Source organism: Chiloscyllium plagiosum, chromosome 9, assembly GCF_004010195.1.
Source record: "Chiloscyllium plagiosum isolate BGI_BamShark_2017 chromosome 9, ASM401019v2, whole genome shotgun sequence".
Taxonomy (NCBI): Eukaryota; Metazoa; Chordata; class Chondrichthyes; order Orectolobiformes; family Hemiscylliidae; genus Chiloscyllium; species Chiloscyllium plagiosum.
In genome coordinates this window covers 89,258,666-89,278,396 of record NC_057718.1, presented here as the reverse complement: position 1 = coordinate 89,278,396, position 19,731 = coordinate 89,258,666, and the positions used below count along the sequence as shown (strand labels likewise).

The following is a 19,731-nucleotide window of genomic DNA, read 5'->3' as shown; positions in this document are numbered from 1 at the left end:
AGTGCAGTGTGTTGCAGTGTGATCCCCAGTGCAATGTGTTGCAGTACGGTCCCAGTGCAGTGTGTTGTGTTGCAGTGTGGTCCCCAGTGCAGTGTGTTGCAGTGTGACCCCCACTGCAGTGTGTTACAGTGTGGTCCCCAGTGCGGGGATTTGCAGTATGGGCCCCAGTGCAGTTTGTGTTGCAGTGTGGTCCCCAGTGCAGTGTGTTGCAGTGTGACCCCCACTGCAGTGTGTTACAGTGTGGTCCCCAGTGCGGGGATTTGCAGTATGGGCCCCAGTGCAGTTTGTGTTGCAGTGTGGTCCCCAGTGCAGTGTGTTGCAGTGTGACCCCCACTGCAGTGTGTTACAGTGTGGTCCCCAGTGCGGGGATTTGCAGTATGGGCCCCAGTGCAGTTTGTGTTGCAGTGTGGTCCCCAGTGCAGTGTGTTGCAATGTGGTCCCTAGTGCAGTGTTTTGCTGTGTCATCCCTAGTGCAGTGTGTTGCAGTGTGATCCCCAGTGCAATGTGTTGTGTTGCAGTGTGGTCCCCAGTGCAGTGTGTTGCAGTATGATCCTCAGTGCAGTGTGTTGCAGTGTGGTCCCCAGTGCAGTGTGCTGTGTTGCAGTGTGGTCTCCAGTGCAGTGTGCTGTGTTGCAGTGTGGTCCCCAGTGCAGTGCGTTGCAGTGTTGTCCCCAGTGTAGTGCGTTGCAGTGTGGCACCCAGTGCAGTGCGTTACAGTGTGGAACCCAGTGCATTGCAGTGTGGACCCCAGTGCAGTGTGTTGTGTTGCAGTGTGGGTCGCAATGCAGTGAGTTGCAGTGTGGTCCCCAGTGCAGTGTGTTGTGTTGCAGAGTGTTCCCCAGTGCAGTGTGTTGTGTTGCAGTGTGGTCCCCAGTGCAGTGTGTTGCAGTGTGACCCCCACTGCAGTGTGTTACAGTGTGGTCCCCAGTGCGGGGATTTGCAGTATGGGCCCCAGTGCAGTTTGTGTTGCAGTGTGGTCCCCAGTGCAGTGTGTTGTGTTGCAGTGTGGTCCCCTGCGCAGTGCGCTGCAGTGTGGACCCCAGTGCGGTCCCCAGTACAGTGTGTCGCAGTGTGGTTTCCAGTGCAGTGTGTTGTGTTGCATTGTGGTCCCCTGTGCAGTGTTTTGTGAAGCTGTGTGGTCCTCAGTGCAGTGCAGTGTGGTCCCCAGTGCAGTGTGTTGCAGTGTGGACCCCAGTGCTAAGTGTTGTGTTGCAGTGTGGTCCCCAGTGAAGTGCAGTGTGTTGCAGTGTGGTCCCCAGTGTGTTGTGTTGCAGTGTGTTATGTTGCAGTGTGGGTCCCGGTGCAGTGAGTTGTGTTGCAGTGTGGTCCCCATTGCAGTGTGTTGCAGAGTGGTCCCCAGTGCAGTGTGTTGCAGTGTTGCCCCCGTTGCAGTGTGGTCCCCTATGCAATGTGTTGCAGTGTGGGTCCCGGTTCAGTGCGGTGTGTTGCACTGTGGTCCCCAGTGCAGTGTGTTGTGTTGCAATGTGGTCCCCAGTGCAGTGAGTTCCCCAGTGCAGTGTGTTGCTTTGAGTTCCCCAGTGCAGTGTGTTGCAGTGCGGTCCCCTGTGCGGTGTTTTGCAGTGAGGGCCCCAGTGCAGTGTGTTGTGTTGCAGTGTGGTCCCCAGGGAGGTATGTTGCAGTGTGGTCCCCAGTGCAGGGTTTTGCAGTGTGGGCCCCAGTGCAGTGCGGTGTGTTGCAGTGTGGTCCCCGGTGCAGTGTGTTACAGTGTGGTCCCCAGTGCAGTGTGTTGTGTTGCAGTGTGGTCCCCAGTGCAGTATGTTGTGTTGCAGTGTGGTCCCCAGTGCAGTGTGTTGCAGTGTGGTCTCCAGTGCAGTGTGTTGCAGTGTGGTCCCCTGTGCAGAGTGTTGCAGTGTGGTCCCTAGTGCAGTGTGTTCTGTTGTGGTGTCGTCCCCAGTGCAGTGTGTTGCAGTGTGATCCCCAGTGCAATGTGTTGCAGTGTGATCCCCAGTGCAGTGTGTTGCAGTGCGGTCCCCAGTACAGTGTGTTGTGTTGCAGTGTGGACCCCAGTGTGTTCCCCAGTGCAGTGCGGTGTGTGGCAGTGTGGTCCGCAGTGCGGTGTGTTCCAGTGTGGTCCCCAGTGCAGTGCATTGCGGTCTGGTCCCCAGTGCAGTGCATTGCAGTGTGGTCCGCAGTGCATTGCAGTGTGGCCCCCAGTGCAGTGCTGTGCATTGCAGTGTGGTTCCCAGTGCAGTGTGTTGTGTTACAGTGTGGTCCCCAGTGCAGTGCGTTGCAGTGTGGCCCCAGTGCAGTGCATTGCAGTGTGGCCCCCAGTGCAGTGCTTTGCATTGCAGTGTGGTCCCAATGCAGTGCATTGTGTCGCAGTGTGGTTCCCAGTGCAGTGTGTTGTGTTGCAGTGTGGTTCACAGTGCAGTGTGTTGTGTTACAGTGTTGTCCCCAGTGCAGTGTGTTGCAGTGTGGTCCCCAGTGCAGTGCGATGCAGTGTGGTTCCCAGTGCAGTGTGTTGTGTTGAAGTGTGCTTCCCAGTGCAGCGTGTTGTGTTACAGTGTGGTTCCCTGTGCAGTGTGTTGTGTTGCAGTGTGGGTCCCGTTGCAGTGTGGTCCCCAGTGCAGTGTGTTGCAGAGTGGTCCCCAGTGCAGTGTGTTGTGTTGCAGTTTGGACCCTAGTGCAGTGTGTTGTGTTGCAATGTGGTCCCCGTTGCAGTGTGGTCCCCTGTGCAGTGTGTTGCAGTGTTGTCCCCTGTGCAGTGTGTTGCAGTGTGGTCCCCAGTGCAGTGTGTTGCAGTGTGGTCCCTAATGCAGTGTGTTCTGTTGCAGTGTCGTCCCCAGTGCGGTGAGTTTCAGTGTAGTTCCCAGTGCAGTGCGTTGCAGTGTGGTCCCCAGTGCAGTGCTTTGCATTGCAGTGTGGTCCCCAGTGCAGTGTGTTGCAGTGTGGTCCGCAGTGCAGTGTGTTGTGTTGCAGTGTGGCCCCCCTTGCAGTGTGTTGCAGTGTGGTCCCCAGTGCAGTATTTTGTGTTGCAGTGTGGTCCTCAGTGCGGTGTTTTGCAGTGAGGGCCCCAGTGCAGTGTGTTGTGTTGCAGTGTGGTCCCCAGTGAGGTATGTTGCAGTGTGATCCCCAGTGCGGGGTTTTGCAGTGTGGCCCCAGTGCAGTGTGTTGTGTTGCAGTGTGTGTCCCAGTGCGGTGTGTTGCACTGTGGTCCCCTGTGCAGTGTGTTGTGTTGCAGTGTGGTCCCCAGTGCAGTGTGTTGTGTTGCAGTTTGGACCCCAGTACAGTCTGTTGTGTTGCAATGTGGTCCCCAGTGCAGTCTGTTGTGTTGCAATGTGGTCCCCAGTGCAGTGTGTTGCAGTGTTGTCCTCTGTCTAGTGTGGTCCCCAGTGCAGTGTGTTGTGTTGCAGTGTGGTCCCTACTGCAGTGTGTTCTGTTGCAGTGTCGTCCCCAGTGCGGTGAGTTGCAGTGTGTTTCCCAGTGCAGTATTTTGTGTTGCAGTGTGGTCCTCAGTGCGGTGTTTTGCAGTGAGGGCCCCAGTGCAGTGTGTTGTGTTGCAGTGTGGTCCCCAGTGAGGTATGTTGCAGTGTGATCCCCAGTGCGGGGTTTCACAATGTGGGCCCCAGTGCAGTGCGGGGTTTTGCAGTGTGGCCCCAGTGCAGTGTGTTGTTTTGCAGTGTGGCCCCAGTGCAGTGTGTTGTGTTGCAGTGTGTGTCCCAGAGCGGTGTATTGCACTGTGGTCCCCAGTGCAGTGTGTTGTGTTGCAGTGTGGTCCCCAGTGCAGTGTGTTGTGTTGCAGTTTGGACCCCAGTACAGTCTGTTGTGTTGCAATGTGGTCCCCAGTGCAGTCTGTTGTGTTGCAATGTGGTCCCCAGTGCAGTGTGTTGCAGTGTTGTCCTCTGTCCAGTGTGGTCCCCAGTGCAGTGTGTTGTGTTGCAGTGTGGTCCCTACTGCAGTGTGTTCTGTTGCAGTGTCGTCCCCAGTGCGGTGAGTTGCAGTGTGGTCCCCAGTGCAGTGCGTTGCAGTGTCGTCCCCAGTGCAGATGTGTTGCAGAGTGATCCCCACTGCAGTGTGTTGTGTTGCAGTGTGGCCTCCCTTGCGGTGCGTTGCAGTATGATCCCCAGAGCAGTGCGTTGCAGTGTGGTCCCCTGTGCAGTGCGTTGCAGTGTGGTCCCCAGTACAGTGTGTTGCAGTGTGGTTCCCAGTGCAGTGTGTTGTGTTGCATTGTGGTCCGCAGTGCAGTGTGTTGTGTGGCAGTGTGTGGCAGTGTGGTCCCCAGTGCAGTGTGTTGCAGTGTGGTCCCCTGTGCAATGTGTTGTGTTGCAGTGTGGTCCCCTGTTTAGTGTGGTCCCCTGTGCAGTGTGTTGTGTTGCAGTGTTGTCCCCATTGCAGTGCAGTGTGTTGCAGTGTGGTCCTCAGTGCAGTGTGTTGTGTTGCAGTGTGGTCCCCTGTTTATGTGGTCCCCTGTGCAGTGTGTTGTGTTGCAGTGTTGTCCCCATTGCAGTGCAGTGTGTTGCAGTGTGGTCCTCAGTGCAGTGTGTTGTGTTGCAGTGTGGTCCCCAGTGCAGTGTTTTGTGTTGCAGTGTGGTCCCCAGTGCAGTGTGTTGTGTTGCAGTGTGGTCCCTGTTGCAGTGTGATCCCCAGTGCAGTGTGTTGTGTTGCAGTTTAGTCCCCAGTGCAGTGTGTTGTGTTGCAGTTTGGTCCCCGGTGCAGTGTATTGCAGTGTGGTCCCCAGTACAGTGTGTTGTGTTGCAGTGTGGTCCCCTGTGCAGTGTGCTGTGTTGCATTGTGGTCCGCAGTGCAGTGTGTTGTGTGGCAGTGTGGTCCCCTGTGCAGTGTGTGGCAGTGTGGTCCCCTGTGCAGTGTGTTGCAGTGTGGTCCCCAGTGCAGTGTGTTGCAGTGTGGTCCCCGGTGCAGTGTGTTGTGTTGCAGTGTGGTCCCCTGTATAATGTGGTCCCCTGTGCAGTGTGTTGTGTTGCAGTGTTGTCCCCATTGCAGTGCAGTGTGTTGCAGTGTGGTCCCCAGTGCAGTGGAGTGTGTTGCAGTGTGGTCCCCAGTGCAGTGTCTTGTGTTGCAGTGTGGTCCCCGGTGCAGTGTGTTGTGTTGCAGTGTGGTCCCCGGTGCAGTGTTTTAAACAAATATATTTTTCCCTGAGCTGTGGGCATCACTGAGATGTCTATAATTTCTTGTCCATCCTAAGCTACCCTTGATCTAACTGGCTTTCTTAATCAGCTGAGAGTGTGTTGGGGGTTGGTGTGGTGGGTTGGGGCGTGTTGGGGTTAAGTTGACGGTGCTGTGGATGTGGAGTCAGATGTAGGCCAGGGCAGGAATGGTGTCAGATATCCTTCCCTGATGGACATTAGTGAACCAGGTGGAGTTTTGTAGAAACCGTGTTTACTTGCTTTCCGTTCCACAGTTTAAATTCCATCCACTGTCGAAGAGGGATTTGAACTCTTATCCCCAGAACGTCCCGGCTGAATAACTCATCCAGTCACAGTCCACATCCGTTTCAACACTGGACCATGCAGGATCATTTGATGAGGTCCTTCTCAGAACCTCACCTGTTTCTGTGCCAGGGTAAAACTGTACTTCAGAGAATCACAGAAGTGTTCAGGCACAGAAAGAGGCCGTTCACCCCATTGCCTCTGCACTAGCTCTTCAAAGAACATCATTACCTCGTGCCGATCTCCCCACAACCACGCAAAAACTATTTCTCTCCCAATAACATCCAGTGCCTCTTGAATATTGCAGTCCACTCAAGGCCAATGCTCCCTCCCAAAGAAGCTGCCCTACCTTACCCTGTCCTGCTAGGTCCCGCCATGCTCCACCATACCCTCCCCTCCCCTTCTCTGCCCCACCCCACCTTGCCGTGCCCTGGGGTTTGGGTTTCACTGACCGTCTCTGGCCTTGTCTTTCAGAGTGAAGAAGCTGAAGGAGACGCTGGTTGCTGTCCAGCAACTGGACAAGAACATGAGCAGCCTGCGATCGTGGCTTGCCCAGATTGAAACTGAGCTCTCAAAACCCATCGTCTATGACTCCTGCGATTCCCAGGAAATACAGCATAAGCTCGCAGAGCAACAGGTAAGCGACCCTCCGCTGTTTGCTGCCCCGGCCATTTGCACCAGACGTCGGGAACTCAACTGGGACTCTGTGGTAACTCTGGGTGAGGGGTCCATTCCCCACAATGGAGACCTCAGCACAGCGTGTAACACTGAGGGAGTGCTGTCCTGTCAGAGGAGCGGCCTTTTAGGAAGTACACTTCATTGGCTTCAAAGCACTTTGTGTTGGAGTTGGTCTTTCTCCTCCCCCTCTTCCCTCATCAGCGCCTGCCTTCTCTCGCCCCTTTTTTTTTCCCTTTCTTCCCTCTCCTCCCTGTTTCATTTTCTGTTTTCCTTTCTCTCTCTCACATTTTCAGTTTCTCTCTCGCATTCACATTGCACATTTCTCTGTTTTACTCTTGTGTTCACTGTCTCACGCATTCTCACTCAAATTCATTCTCATGCATTCTCTCTCCCTCTCTTGTGCTCTCTCTCTGTTGTGTTCTCTCTCATATTAATTCTGTTTCGCATTTTCTCCCTTGCGCATGCGCTCTCTCTCTCGCTCACTCTCTCTCTCTCTCTCTCATTCTCTCTCTCTCACACTCTCTCTCTCTCTCTCACACTCTCTCTCTCTCTCACACACTCTCTCTCTCACACTCTCTTGCTCACTCTCTCGCTCATTCTCGCTCACTCTCACTCTCGTTCACTCACTCACTCACTTTGTTGCTCTCATGCAGCATCCGAGCAGCAGGAGAATCAGGATAAAGGGCTCCTGCCCGAAATGTCAATCCTCTTGCTCCTCGGAAGCTGCCTGACCTGCTGTGCTTTTCCGGCACCACATTCTCGACTCTGAACTCCAGCATCTGCAGTCCTCACTTTCTCCTTTGTTCCTCTCATATTCACTCTCTTGCTCATTCACTCTCTCTCACATTGTCTCTCGCGTTTACCCTCTCACCCGTTCACTCTCCTGTGCGTGTCCTCTCTCGTGCATTCGCTCTCTGAGTCGTGTTCACTCTCTCACCCGTGTTCGCCAGCTTGTGTTTTCTCTCTCTCTCCCCCACGCTCTCCATTGTGCACATTCCCTCATCTGCGTGTCCAGCCCCTCCCGCAGTCTGTAGGGATGAAGCAAGGTTGGATTGTCCAACACTTGAGAAAGCAAGGGCCACAGGTTTGCCCAGTGTCAGGGAAGTGGTGCTTTCCTTTAATCCCTGGGACCTTGTATCTGCAGGAGTTGCAGCGAGACATTGAGAAGCACAGTACGGGTGTGGCCTCTGTCCTGAACCTGTGCGAGGTGCTGCTGCATGATTGCGATGCCTGTGCCACAGAAACGGAGTGCGACTCGATCCAGCAGGCCACCCGGAACCTGGACCGCAGGTGGAGGAATATCTGCGCCATGTCCATGGAGAGGAGACTCAAGTAAGAGCTGCAGTCCCCAGCCGCTTGTCAAAATAGACACGCAACCCCGACATGTGTGGGAGCAGGCCATTCAGCCCATCGGGTCCACACCAACCACCAAAGAGTATCCCACCTCTGTCCCTGCATTTCCCATGGTTAACCCACCTAACCTACATAATCCTGAGTATTATGGGCAATTTAGCATGGCCAATCCACCTAACCTGCACATCCCTGGGTACTATGGGCAATTTAGCATGGCCAATCCACCCTAACCTGCACATGTTTGGGCTGTGGGAGGAAACCAGAGCACCCAGAGGAAACCCACGCCGACACTTGGAGAATGTGCAAACTCCACACAGACAGTCGCCCTGAGGCTGGAATCGAACCCAGGACCTTGGCGCTGTGAGGCAGCCGTGCTAACCACTGAGCAACCGTGCCAACAGGAGAGTAGCATTGGAGAACTGAGAGGTTGGAGGGGCTGGCAGTATTGCCTGCACGGTGTGCATTGGACCCTGATCTGGGCTTTCTCCCCGTTATGTAAGATCGAAGACGAGTCATATTGGACTTGAACTGTTAAACATGTTTCTCTCTCCACAGAGGCTGCCAGACCTGCTGCGTTTCTCCAGCATCCTCCGTATTTGTTCGGTATAATTCCACCTCTTCATAAAGGACCTTCCCAACCCTGCCTCAATCCCTCTGCTGCTGAAACCGTCGTCTGGGGCTTTTGTGTTTTGCCCTTCGACCCGTAGTGCACTCCTGACAGCCCAGACATTCTGCTTCGGGGAATCTGAGCTCATTGGATGTCTCCCAATAGCCATTTCATAAATGAGACATCGAGGGGTAGAGCAGAGAAAAAGACCCTTCAGCCCATTGAGTCTGCGCTGGTCAAAAACACACACCTAACTATTCATACCTGCTGCATGACAACAGGCCATTCAGCCCCACTGGTTGCTACTTACTTTTGTTCATGCCTTGACGTAGGGTCCTCCCACTCTGCCTCATCTCAATTTCACTGCGTCATAAACATCCCCCTCACCTCTCCTCACTTTTGTCCTCTCAGGATTGAGGAGACCTGGCGGTTGTGGCAGAAGTTTCTGGACGATTATTCTCGCTTTGAAGACTGGCTTGAAACCTCAGAACGGACAGCAGCAATGCCTAATTCCTCGGGAGTGTTATACACGGTTGCCAAAGAGGAGCTGAAGAAATTCGAGGTGCGGGTGCCCGACAGCCGCAACAATATTGTTGCTTAAAATTTTAAACCCCCCCCCCCCCCCCAGCACTTCACCATGAATTAGTAATTGCGATGTCCACAATTTTAATGGGAACTGCTCATGTAAACGTGTCACGCTGTAGTTACACTCTGCTGCCATGGGGAGGGGGGCGCGGGGTGCAGTGGGGCTGGCAGGAATGGTAATTCCCGTGTGAGTTAGAAATGTGGACATTGGAGTTTGTATTGGATTTAGTAAAAGGTCAAACTTGAAATAGTGTGGGAGGGTTCATGTTGCACTGTGGTAGTGTCCCTACCTCTGTGCCATGGGGCTGGAGTTCCGGTCCCATCGGCTCCAGAGCTGTCCAGTAAGATCTCTGAACAGGTTAATTTGAAAATATCTGAAATGGTGGTGGATTTCAGACTTCACCTCATTCTTGTGAAATTATTCTGCAACCTGACTTTCCCTGAAGATGACATATGTGTTAACTCCCACCACACCCCAAACCAACAAGTTATTTTGACAGTCAGTAAAACTTGGCATAGATGTCAAACCAGCCTCAAAGTCACTAAAATCTGTTTTATACTGTCATGCAAATGTCAAGATCTGTCCATATCTCCCTCAAATGCAGCCCTATAGGAGATGACAACAATGTTTAGAAGGGAAGTCCCACAGTCTCATTGGAGAGCAACCATTGCTGGTGTTGGGTTTAATCTGTGGGTTGTCGGGCCTCAGATGGGAGCAGAGACATAAAGATATACAGAATGAAAATAGACCCTTCGGTCCAACTCGTCCATGCTGAACAGATATCCTAAATTAATCCAGTCCAGTTTGCCAGCATTTGGCCCATATCCCTCTAAACCCTACCTATTCATATACCCGCCATCCAAATGCCTTTTAAATGTTGTAATTGTACCAGCCTCCACCACTTCCTCTGGCAGCTCATTCCATACACACACCACCCTCTGCGTGAAAAAGTTGCCCCTTAGGTCTCTTTTAAATCTTTCCCCTCTCACCCTAAACCTATGCCCTCTAGTTTGGGACTCCCCTACCCTAGGAAAGGACCATGAAGGGAGGAAATTACCTCATCCATACCCCTCATGATTTCCCTGGATCTCCAAGGAAAACAGCCCCAGCCTCTCCCTATAGCTCAAACTCTCCAGTTTTGGCAACATTGTTGTGAATCTTTTCTGAACCCTTTCAAGTTTCACAACGTTAAAAATCACACAAAACCAAGTTATGGTCCAACTGGTTTATTTGGAAGCACTAGCTTTCGGAGCGCTGCTCCTTCATCAGGTGGTTGTGGACTGGTCAACAACATCCTTCCTGTAACAGGGAGGCCAGAATTGTACGCAGTATTCCAGACGTTGCCTCCCCAATGTCTTGTCGAGCTGCAACATGACTTCCCAGCTCCTGTACTCAATTTCTGACCAATGAAGGCAAGCATACCAAACATCATCTTCACCACCCTGTCTACCTGCGACTCCACGCTCAAGAAACAGTGAACCCGCAATCCAAGGTCTCTTTGTCCAGCAGCACTGCCCAAGAGCTTGAGAAGGAGAGTCCTTCTCGGTACCCTCAACCAGGGGAAGAATTGAACCCATGCTGTTGTCGACACAACCTAACCTTCCATCCAGCTGAGCTAATTGACTTTTACCACAATGAAACAGCCCACACAGGATTATAAAGCAAACTAGAAGGGTCACATCAGGACATATTGGGCCAAGTGACCAAAAGCTTGGCCAAAGAGGTCGACCTTAAGCAAAGCCTTAGAGGACGAACATGAAGGGAGGGGAGGAATTTTCAATGGGTTAAACCTGAGGCTGCTGAAGGCACAGCCACCAATGTTGGAACAATTAAAATCTGGAGAACGTAAGAGACAAAAACCAGAGGATCTTAGACACTGGGCATGTGCGGATTTGGGAGAGATTGTAGAGAAAGGTCGGGAGGGGAGCAGTGCTGTTGTGGTGCACTGGTACCTCTGGACCAGAAAGCCTGGGTCCAACTCTGTCTTGCTCCAGACACGTGTTGTAATATATCTGAGCAGGTTGATTGAAAACATCTGCAGAGGTGTGGAGGGCATGAGGCCATTGAGGGGGGGGATTTGAAAACAGGGCTCTGCATTACAGAATTAGTGCAGTTGCTTGACTGGGAGCTAATGTAGGTCGGTGAGCAGAGGGGAACAGGGCTTGCTGCAACTCGTACTCACGGGCTTTGCGGTTGTGTTTTGGGTCCGATAAGGGATTCATTTTGCATTTTGGATCTTTGTTTGCAAAGTTGTGTCCTTGCGCATCGCGAGCGAATGTTGTCCTTTCTGCTTCGTCCCTCAGGCATTTCAACGTCAGGTCCATGAGAGCCTCACCCAGCTGGAGCTGATTAACAAGCAATATCGGCGATTGGCTCGTGAAAACCGTACGGATTCCGGCAGTAAACTCAAAGACATGGTCCACGAGGGAAACCAGCGCTGGGACAATCTGCAAAGGAGGGTCACTGCTATCCTCAGGAGACTGAAAGTAAGGGCTGACTGTATAGGGACTCCCTGATTAACATTCCCTGTATTATTGTACAATGCACTATTGTATTATGAAGCGTCCTAAGGTGCTTCAGAGGAACACTTATCAGACGAAAAACAAATGACGAGATGTTAGGGCAGCATGTCCAAAAGCTTGGGCAATGGAGTAGGATTTAAGGAGAACCTGGAAGGTGGGGAGGTTTCGGGAGTGAATTCTGTTGCTTTCGCAGAGTTTTGAAGAGTTTAGTTCCTCACCACTAAATAGGGTTTCACCGTCAGGGAATAAATTAAAGGTTTTTTTTTCATATTTCATTATGAGCGCAAATAGCAAAACCTGAAGCACTGTGGACAATTTTAATTGCTTCAGTTTGATTTCCTTTTTTAAAAAAAACAAAATGCCTGGACCTCTTCAAGCATTGGAATCATTGGAGCAGGGCTTGTAACATTCATTAAAGATGGAGGTAAAACTGAGGAGGAAAGAAAACATCACACAGCACTTTATAGAGCAGCAGGAAGTGAAAGATGGACACCGAGCTGAAAGGAGATGGTGAGGAACAAATGGTAGATTTTGGAGAATTTTGAAAACAATATGGAGGCAGTTGTGACAGAGATGCAGTATATTTTTATAACACCTGGTGTTTTTTTGATTGATGCCACACTGTTTGGCTGCTATCATTTTTTCCTTTAGCTCTGTCTGTAAGGATTGTTGCTGTCCCTTATTTTCTTCCCCACCTTGGCTTTATTGCTGGCTATTAAAGTATGTAAATAATTAAGCATTATCAGTAGACAATGGAACTATCTAATCGGGATAACCCAGCTAATTCTCACAGATCAACACAACCTCTTGCACTGGTTGAAGGCAAATAGATCGGATGCATTTAACCTAAAGACGTGAGGAAGAATCTGCAGAAAGATACATCGATAGTTTTAGGGTTGCATGATGCATAAACATCTGTGTCAGTCGCTTATTGCAAGAGGACCTGGCTCCATACTATAAACTTGATGAAGACCATTTGCAGTAGGAACAGAAGTAGGCCATTCAGCCCATTGAATCTGCTCCCCCATTCAATGAGATCACAGCTGATCTGATCATCCTCAACTCCACTTTCCTGCCTATTCCCCATAACCCTCGATTCCCAGAAGAATATGTCTAACGCAGCCTTGACTATACGTAATGACCCAGCCTCAACAGTCCACTGTGGGTAACAAAAAATTCCACAGATTCGTTAACCTCTGAGAGACAAAGTTCCACCCCATGTCTGTCCTAACTGGGTGAACCTTGACCCTTGAGATTGTGCCTTCTGGTCTTTGACACTCTCACAAGGGGAAACAACGTCTCCCTTTTCAAGTTCCCTAAGAATCTTGTCTATTTTAATAATAAGGTTTTCCCTCCTCCTTCTAAACTCCAATGCGGTTCAATCTATTTAACCTCTCCCCATAAAATCCTTCCATATTGCGACCAGCCCTTCTCTGGACCGCCTCCAGTGCCAATATATCTCTCCTTAAATAAGGGGCTGAAAACTGTTCAGGGTATTCTAGATGTGGTCAAACTAGTGCCTCCTACAGGTCGTACTGCTACAACGCATGTTTTGTAAACACAAATATGCTACAACGCGATTGACGAAGTGGGGACACTGTTTCTAAAGCACAAACTTTTAAAGCATGTATTGGTTATAACGTGATTCTGGCCTCATTAGTTTAGACAGTGCTGCTGTTACACGCTTTTCTTATAATACGGGATTGCACCAGAATGGAGCTACCATGTTATAGCAGAACTGACTGTATAGTTTCAACAGGACCTCCCCATTTCTATAGTCCATTCCCTTTGAATAAAGGACAAAAGCCATTGCTTCGGACTCTGCAGCAGTTGCGTCGAGTCCCAATTCGTCTGACCTGAAAGGAACAGACAGAAAGTGGAGAGTGTAAACCGTGGTGATGATTGAGGTTGAGGCAAAGGGAGAAGAGACAGAGAGAGTCTTGTGCAGTTAGACTCCTGGCTTGTGTCACAGAGACTGTCAAGCACAGTGGGGTTTGGATGAAGTCAAGGAGCCTGTTACCGAGACATCAGCTTCTCACGAGCGTGGATTTAGAAGCACCTTTGTTTTATTTCTCCTTTTTGAACAGCACTTTATTGGTCAACGAGAGGAGTTTGAAACCACGCGTGAGAGTATCTTGGTCTGGTTGACAGAGATGGACCTGCAGCTGACCAACATTGAGCACTTCTCTGAATGTGACGTCCAGGCCAAAATCAAACAGTTAAAGGTAGGTGCAAGGACTGAGGGGTGGCATTCAGACCGAAGGGCAAGGTCTCATCATTGGCCTCTCGACAGGATTTCTTTTCCTCACTCCATTTGTATCGAGGGACCGGGATAGGACAGAATTGGTTTCTATGATCAACTGTGTGCCTGCAGTACAAAACCACTCCAATTGCAAGTGTCTCAGCCAGCTTTGTAAGAAAGGGAGGCAGTCAGACCGCTTTGAGTTTTAAAACCTCCAGCTTTAGGTTTTGAAAGCTACAGTTGTCTTTTCCCAAAATCTTTGCATCAGCCCAACAGCATAGCAAATAGATCCAAATTCGATGTCACATTCAAAAATCTTAATCCTTATCTCAGTTTAATTCCCAGTTTAATGTTGAATATATTGACCAAACCTTACTCTTTTTTGTTTTATGCTGGGATGCTGGCTGGAGGGTTTATTTTTAAAATCGGTCTATATTTGGTTGTTTGACGTGTTCCTGAGTTTAATGACCTCCAAAATCTCTGAGGCGATGACTTAATTTCGAGGGAGTGAGAATATCAGTGAGGACTTTCTCTCACAGTGATGTGTCAATAATGTGTTGTTAGCAGTAATTTGGTTTGATATTAATTGTCACAGAGTCATAGAGATGCACAGCACGGAAACAGACCCTTCGGTCCAATTTGTCCATACCGACCAGATATTCTAAATAAATCTCATCCCATTTGCCAGCATTTGGCCCATATCCCTCAAAACCCTTTCTATTCATATGCTCATCCAGATGCCTTTTAAATGTTGTAATTGTACCAGCTTCCACCACTTCCTCTGGCAGCTCATTCCATACACACACCATCCTCTGCGTGAAAAAGTTGTCCCTTCGGCTCCTTTTAAATCTTTCCCCTCTCACCTTCAACCTATGCCCTCTAGTTTGGGACTTGCCTATCCTGAGGAAAAGACCTTGACCATTCACCCTATCCATGCCCCTCATAATTTTGTAAACCTCTATAAGGTCCCCCCTCAGCTTCCGACGCTCCAAGGAAAACAGCCCCAGCCTGTTCAGCCTCTCCCGATAGCTCAAATCTTCTGATAACGGCAACATCTTTGTAAATCTTTTCTGAACCCTTTCAAATTTCACAACATCTTTTCTACAGCAAAAAGACCAGAATTGCACACAGTATTCCAAAAGTGGCCTGGTCAATGTCCTGTACAGCCGCAACGTGACCTCCCCAAACCCTATATTCAATACTCTGACCAATAAAGGAAAGCATACCAAATGCCGCCTTCACTATCCTATGTAACTGCGACTCCAGTTTCAAGGAGCTATGAATCTGCACTCCAAGGTCTCTTTATTCAGCAAGACTCCCTAGGACCTTGCCATTAGGTGTATAAGTCCTGCCCTGGTTTGCTTTCCCAAAATGCAGCACCTCACATTTACCTATATGAAACTTCATCTGCCACTCCCCAGCCCATTGGCCCAGCTGTTCAAGATCCCATTGTAATCTGAGGTAACCTTCACTGGTCCACTGCACCACTAATTTTGTCACTCTGGCCTAGTTTCTAGCAAGAGGAAGAAACATTGCTTTGTCTCTAGTGTGATGCAGATATAAGTATTAGACAGTGAAATAAACCACTTTTAAAAACTCCAGCCTCGGCTGTGAAACTGAGCGGAGAGGCTGGAACAGGATTTTGCCCGTTGGGTCGGGATCCTGACATCAGGGTCAGGTGGGATCACACCCCTGCGTTGTGAGGAGTAGTTACCTGACGGTGATTTCCCCCAGATTGCCCAATGAGACTAGAGTTGCATCCGATTAATGACGGCAGTCACACTCTCCAAGTTGGAGGGTGGGTAGGAGACCTTCCAGCTCAGAGGAATCTGCAGCTTGCCGCAGCTCCAGGGAGAGGAAGGGAGGACACTTCCATGTTGAGGTGCCCTTGCTCCGAGTTATCGAATGGAGAAACGTCTCCAGCATTTGTAGCAGAAAGGCATCTCTCCCTGCAGGGGCGACCCTGGGCTGTAGCTGTGTCCAGGCCACAAGCGCCACTCCTTCCCGTCCAACCCCAGTCTGCCACCAGGGGGCCTCCTCCAGGCAGCTAGCCTAGCTCCTGCCGTCCGCCATTCCACTGGGTACACAATGGCCAAGTGAAACATTCCAGTCACGCCTGACTGTGGTTACTCAATCAGTCTTTAAAGACACTTAATTATTTGCTCACTGTTTGTGGGCAGGTAGCCTTTATACCTTCCACCCTATACTGTATCTCCGGCCTTTTGTGCCCATCTGCCTCCACACTCAGCCACTTGGAGGCCTAACAGTCCTGCTGATGGGCTTGGCTATGGTGTATAATTCTAATTCCAGTTGGCAGGGGATATGTGTAAAACTAAAAGGTTGCCTGGTTTGGTACAGGATGGCAATTAGAAACCATGACCCTGAACTCATGTGCCATAGGTAACCTGCCATTGTTAAATGATCGGGCCTTGTTATTGAGTCTAATCCCACACCTGGCTGGTTGAGTATTCACCTTTCCCTTCACATCTGTTGTCTGAAAACATTCAAGAAGTTGCTGACCACTTTCCCCAGGAAGCTGGAATTGGCTAATTAAATGCCAGCTTCGTCAGTGACATCCATTTTTAAGATGCACTATCTATCAGGAGAGGCCAAGTGATCAACAAACCCAGCCTGACTGTTCCCACAGCAGAGTCAAGGCACTTGCAAATTTTGGGAATGTTTTGTGAGGAGGAGGAAATGGGGTGGAAGACCTGGGAATTAAACCTGAGGGGATTTCGGTCTTTATTGTGGGAAGCAGCACGTGGGGACAACTCGAAACACGGAATGTTTTTGTGGTTAGAAAGAGTGGGTTGGAATAGAACCGCGTATGTCCAGTTGAAGAAATATGACCATAAGACATAGACATAGGAGCAAAGGTAGGCCATTCAGCCCATTGAGTCTGTTCCACCATTCAGTGAGATTACGGCTGATTTGATAATCCTCAACTCTACTCTCCTGCCTTTGCTTTGTAATCCTTGATTCCCTTACTAATTAATTACAAGTCTACCTCAGCCTCGAATATATTCAATGATCCAGTCTTGATAGCCCTTTGTGGTAAAGAATTCCACAGAAATAGATCATCTCTTACTTTCAAACTGGAGGGAGAGATTTTAAAAAAATAAGGTAGGGAGGTGGGTGTGGATGGGGTGCTCTTCGGAGGGTTGGTGTGAACTTAATGGGCCGAAAGGCCTGCTTCTACACTGTAGGGTTTCTATAGGGGGTGACACAGTAGCTCAATGGTTAGCACTGCTGCCTCACTGTGCCGAGGATCAATCCCAGCCTCGGGTGACTGGCTGTGTGGAGTTTGCATATTCTCCCCGTGTCTGCATGGGTTTCCTCTGAGTGCTCCGGTTTCCTCCCACAATCCAAAGATGTGCAGGTTAGGTGAATTGGCTGTGCTAAATTGCCCCGTAGTGTTCAGGAATGTGTAGGTTAGGTGCATTGGTTCGGGGAAAATGCACAGTAATCGGGTAGGGGAATGGGTCTGGGTGGGTTACTCTTCAGAGGGTCGGTGTGGACTTGTTGGGCCTGTTTCCACACTGTAGGGCTTCTATGGAAAAGGTCAGAAGCATTTTTTATCCTTTGCCACCTCACTTCCTTCTCTGTAGCTACCCCTGTCTCTGGGCACTGACAAGCTTTCTCTCCATCTGCAGGCCTTCCAGCAGGAGATAGCTCTCAACACGAGCCGCATTGACCAGCTCTTTGTTGATGGAGAGCAGCTGATTGAGAAGAGTGAGCCAATGGACGCTGCAATCATCGAGGAAGAACTGGAGGAACTTCATCGGTACTACCAGGAGGTCTTCGGCCGAGTAGACCGCTACTACAAGAAGTTGATGCAGCTTCCGGTAAGTGTATTGGCAACTCCTCACGCACAGTTTTCACAATACTCTGGCAATTCTCGAGAACATGATACCCACAACACCTGCTCCCATCATAGAGTGCCTATAGTGCAGAAGCAGGCCACCCGGCCCATTGAGTCCACACTGCCCCTCAGAAGCACGTCCCACCGGGCCCCGCTCCCCCCACCCTGTAATCCTGCATTTCCCATGGCTAACCCAACCTATCCTGCACACACCTGGACACTATGGGGCAATTTTAAACATGGCCCCAAGAACCTGCGGGAGGAAACTGGAGAGCCCGGAGGAAACCTACGCAGACACGGGGAGAATGTGTAAAATCCACACAGTCACCCAAGGGTGAAATCGAACCCGGGTCCCTGGCACTGTGAGGCAGCAGTGCTAACCACTGAGCCACTGTGCCCGTAAAGATTCTTACTTTTCAGGAACTTACCACCGAATACTAGTGAGAATCTGTTTCCAGGACACATTAAACTATTTTATACAGTCACTGCGTTTTCCTTGTGTTACTTGCAGACTGAACAAAGTTTGTAACTCATGTAATGTCAGTAATGGTTTTTAAGGATGTTGGAAAAGGACTTGTAGGAGCTTGCATCAATTGTAAAGGGATTGATCATTGTTTTTTTGTACCATTGCAAATGTTGGCCCATGTGATTTAGTGACCTTGACCTGGAAGCAGTACCGGTAGAGAGGAAGTTAAGAAAGAAGGTGTCAAACTGGCAGACACAAAAGAGAGCTAGTAAGACACAATGGGCTGAACAGCTGGGGGTTGAAGGCACAGATGTGTATACAAAAAGACAGCAGACCAAGGTAGAAACAGGAATGCAGGAAATTTTTGTGAGGAGCTAAAGAAACTAATGTCTCTGAGGAAGAGGTCCATTTTCCTGTTGGATGCCAGAAGGAAACACGAGCTCTTGGAGCAGGCCTATAAAGGCTTGAAATCCAGCAAACTGTAAATCATCAGAAATACAAAGATATTGTGGAGCTCTGTGATGCCGTACGTCTGCAGGGAATGGTTGTTACAGAATCCCCACAGTGTGGAAGCAGGCCATTCGGCCCATCAAGTCCACGCCAACCCTCCGAAGTGCATCCCACCCAGACCCATCCCTTGATCCTCTAACCCTGCATTTCTCATGGCTAACTCACCTGGGCACTATGGAGATACTGCAGTTTTAGCCTGGCCAATCTACCCAACCTGCACATCTTCGGACTAAGGGGGGGAAATCGGAGCGACCGGAGGAAACCCACGCAAGCGCGGGGAGAGTGTGCAAACTCCACACAGTCAGTCACCTGAGGCTGGAGTTGAACCCGAGACCCTGGCGCTGTGAGGCAGCAGCTGCCAACCACTGAGCCACCGTGTACGGGTATCTTTGTTGCATTGCGTGTTCAAAGTGAGAAGTATCTTTTGGTGGAAGTGCTGTTTACTTGTTAATTCGTGTTTAATTCAGATAAGTTCTGATTGGTGTTGACCTTATAGAAAGTGAAATCTTGTTAATGTCTTCATTTGGGGCTTATTCAGTCAATTTGTTACTTTGGTTTACAGTTGCCCCCACTGAGATCATAAGAGTGTCACCATCGAGAGGCTAACGGAGTGAGCCCTGTAATGGTGTCCATATGCTACAGTGAGACCTGGAATCTCTGCTGGTAGACCCCCAATATAATTGAACAGTAGACACTGCAATCTCTCCTTGATTAATGTCGATATTCACCACTTGGTTCACAGTTTAGTGATCTGATGCAAGAAACTGCAGGTTATTGCTCATAAAAGTGTGAAGTGATTCATTTTGGAAGGTCAAATTTGAATGCAGAATACAAGGTTAAAGGCAGGATTCTTGGCAGTGTAGAGGAACAGAGGGATCTTGGGGTCCATGTCCATAGAGTCCTCTAAAGGTGCCATCCAAGTTGATAGGGTTGTTAAGAAGGCATACGGTGTATTGGCTGTCATTAGCAGGGGGATTGTGTTTAAGAGCTACAAGGTTATGCTGCAGCTCTATAGAGCCCTGGTTAGACCACACTTCTGGTCACCTCATTATAGGAAGGATGTGGAAGCTTTAGAGAGGGTACAGAGGAGATTTACCAGGATGCTGCCTGAACTGGAGGGCAGGTCTTACGAAGAAAGGTTGAGGGAGCTGGGGCTTTTCTCAATGGAGTGAAGAAAGGCAAGAGGCGACTTGCTAGAGGTGTACAAGATGGTGACACGCATAGAGTGGATAGCCAGAGACTTTTTCCCATGGCAGAAATGGCTGTCACAAGGGACCATAATGTTAAGAGATTGGAGGAAGGTTTAGGGGAGGTGTCAGAGGTAGGTTCTTTGCACAGAGAGTGGTGGGTGCATGGAATACATTGCCAGCAGTGATAGTAGAGTCAGATACATTAGGGACATTTAAGCAACTCTTGGATAGGCATGTGGAGGTAAGTACAATGAAGGGTATGTAAGTTAGTTTGATCTTAAGAGTAGGGACAGCGCGGAGGCTCAGC

The 19,731-nt window shown here is 49.9% G+C and overlaps 1 protein-coding gene across 1 annotated transcript in view; it reads left to right on the top strand.

Annotated features, from left to right (window-relative positions):
* The window catches only part of syne1b (spectrin repeat containing, nuclear envelope 1b), a 502,247-nt gene that overhangs the window by 440,365 nt on the left and 42,151 nt on the right, over nucleotides 1-19,731 (top strand). Inside the window, exons 127-132 of the mRNA XM_043696857.1 lie at nucleotides 5,883-6,045; nucleotides 7,231-7,418; nucleotides 8,458-8,608; nucleotides 10,936-11,118; nucleotides 13,242-13,379; nucleotides 17,050-17,241. Coding sequence (XP_043552792.1) covers nucleotides 5,883-6,045; nucleotides 7,231-7,418; nucleotides 8,458-8,608; nucleotides 10,936-11,118; nucleotides 13,242-13,379; nucleotides 17,050-17,241 — 1,015 coding nt within the window. The remainder of the gene's footprint in view (nucleotides 1-5,882; nucleotides 6,046-7,230; nucleotides 7,419-8,457; nucleotides 8,609-10,935; nucleotides 11,119-13,241; nucleotides 13,380-17,049; nucleotides 17,242-19,731) is intronic.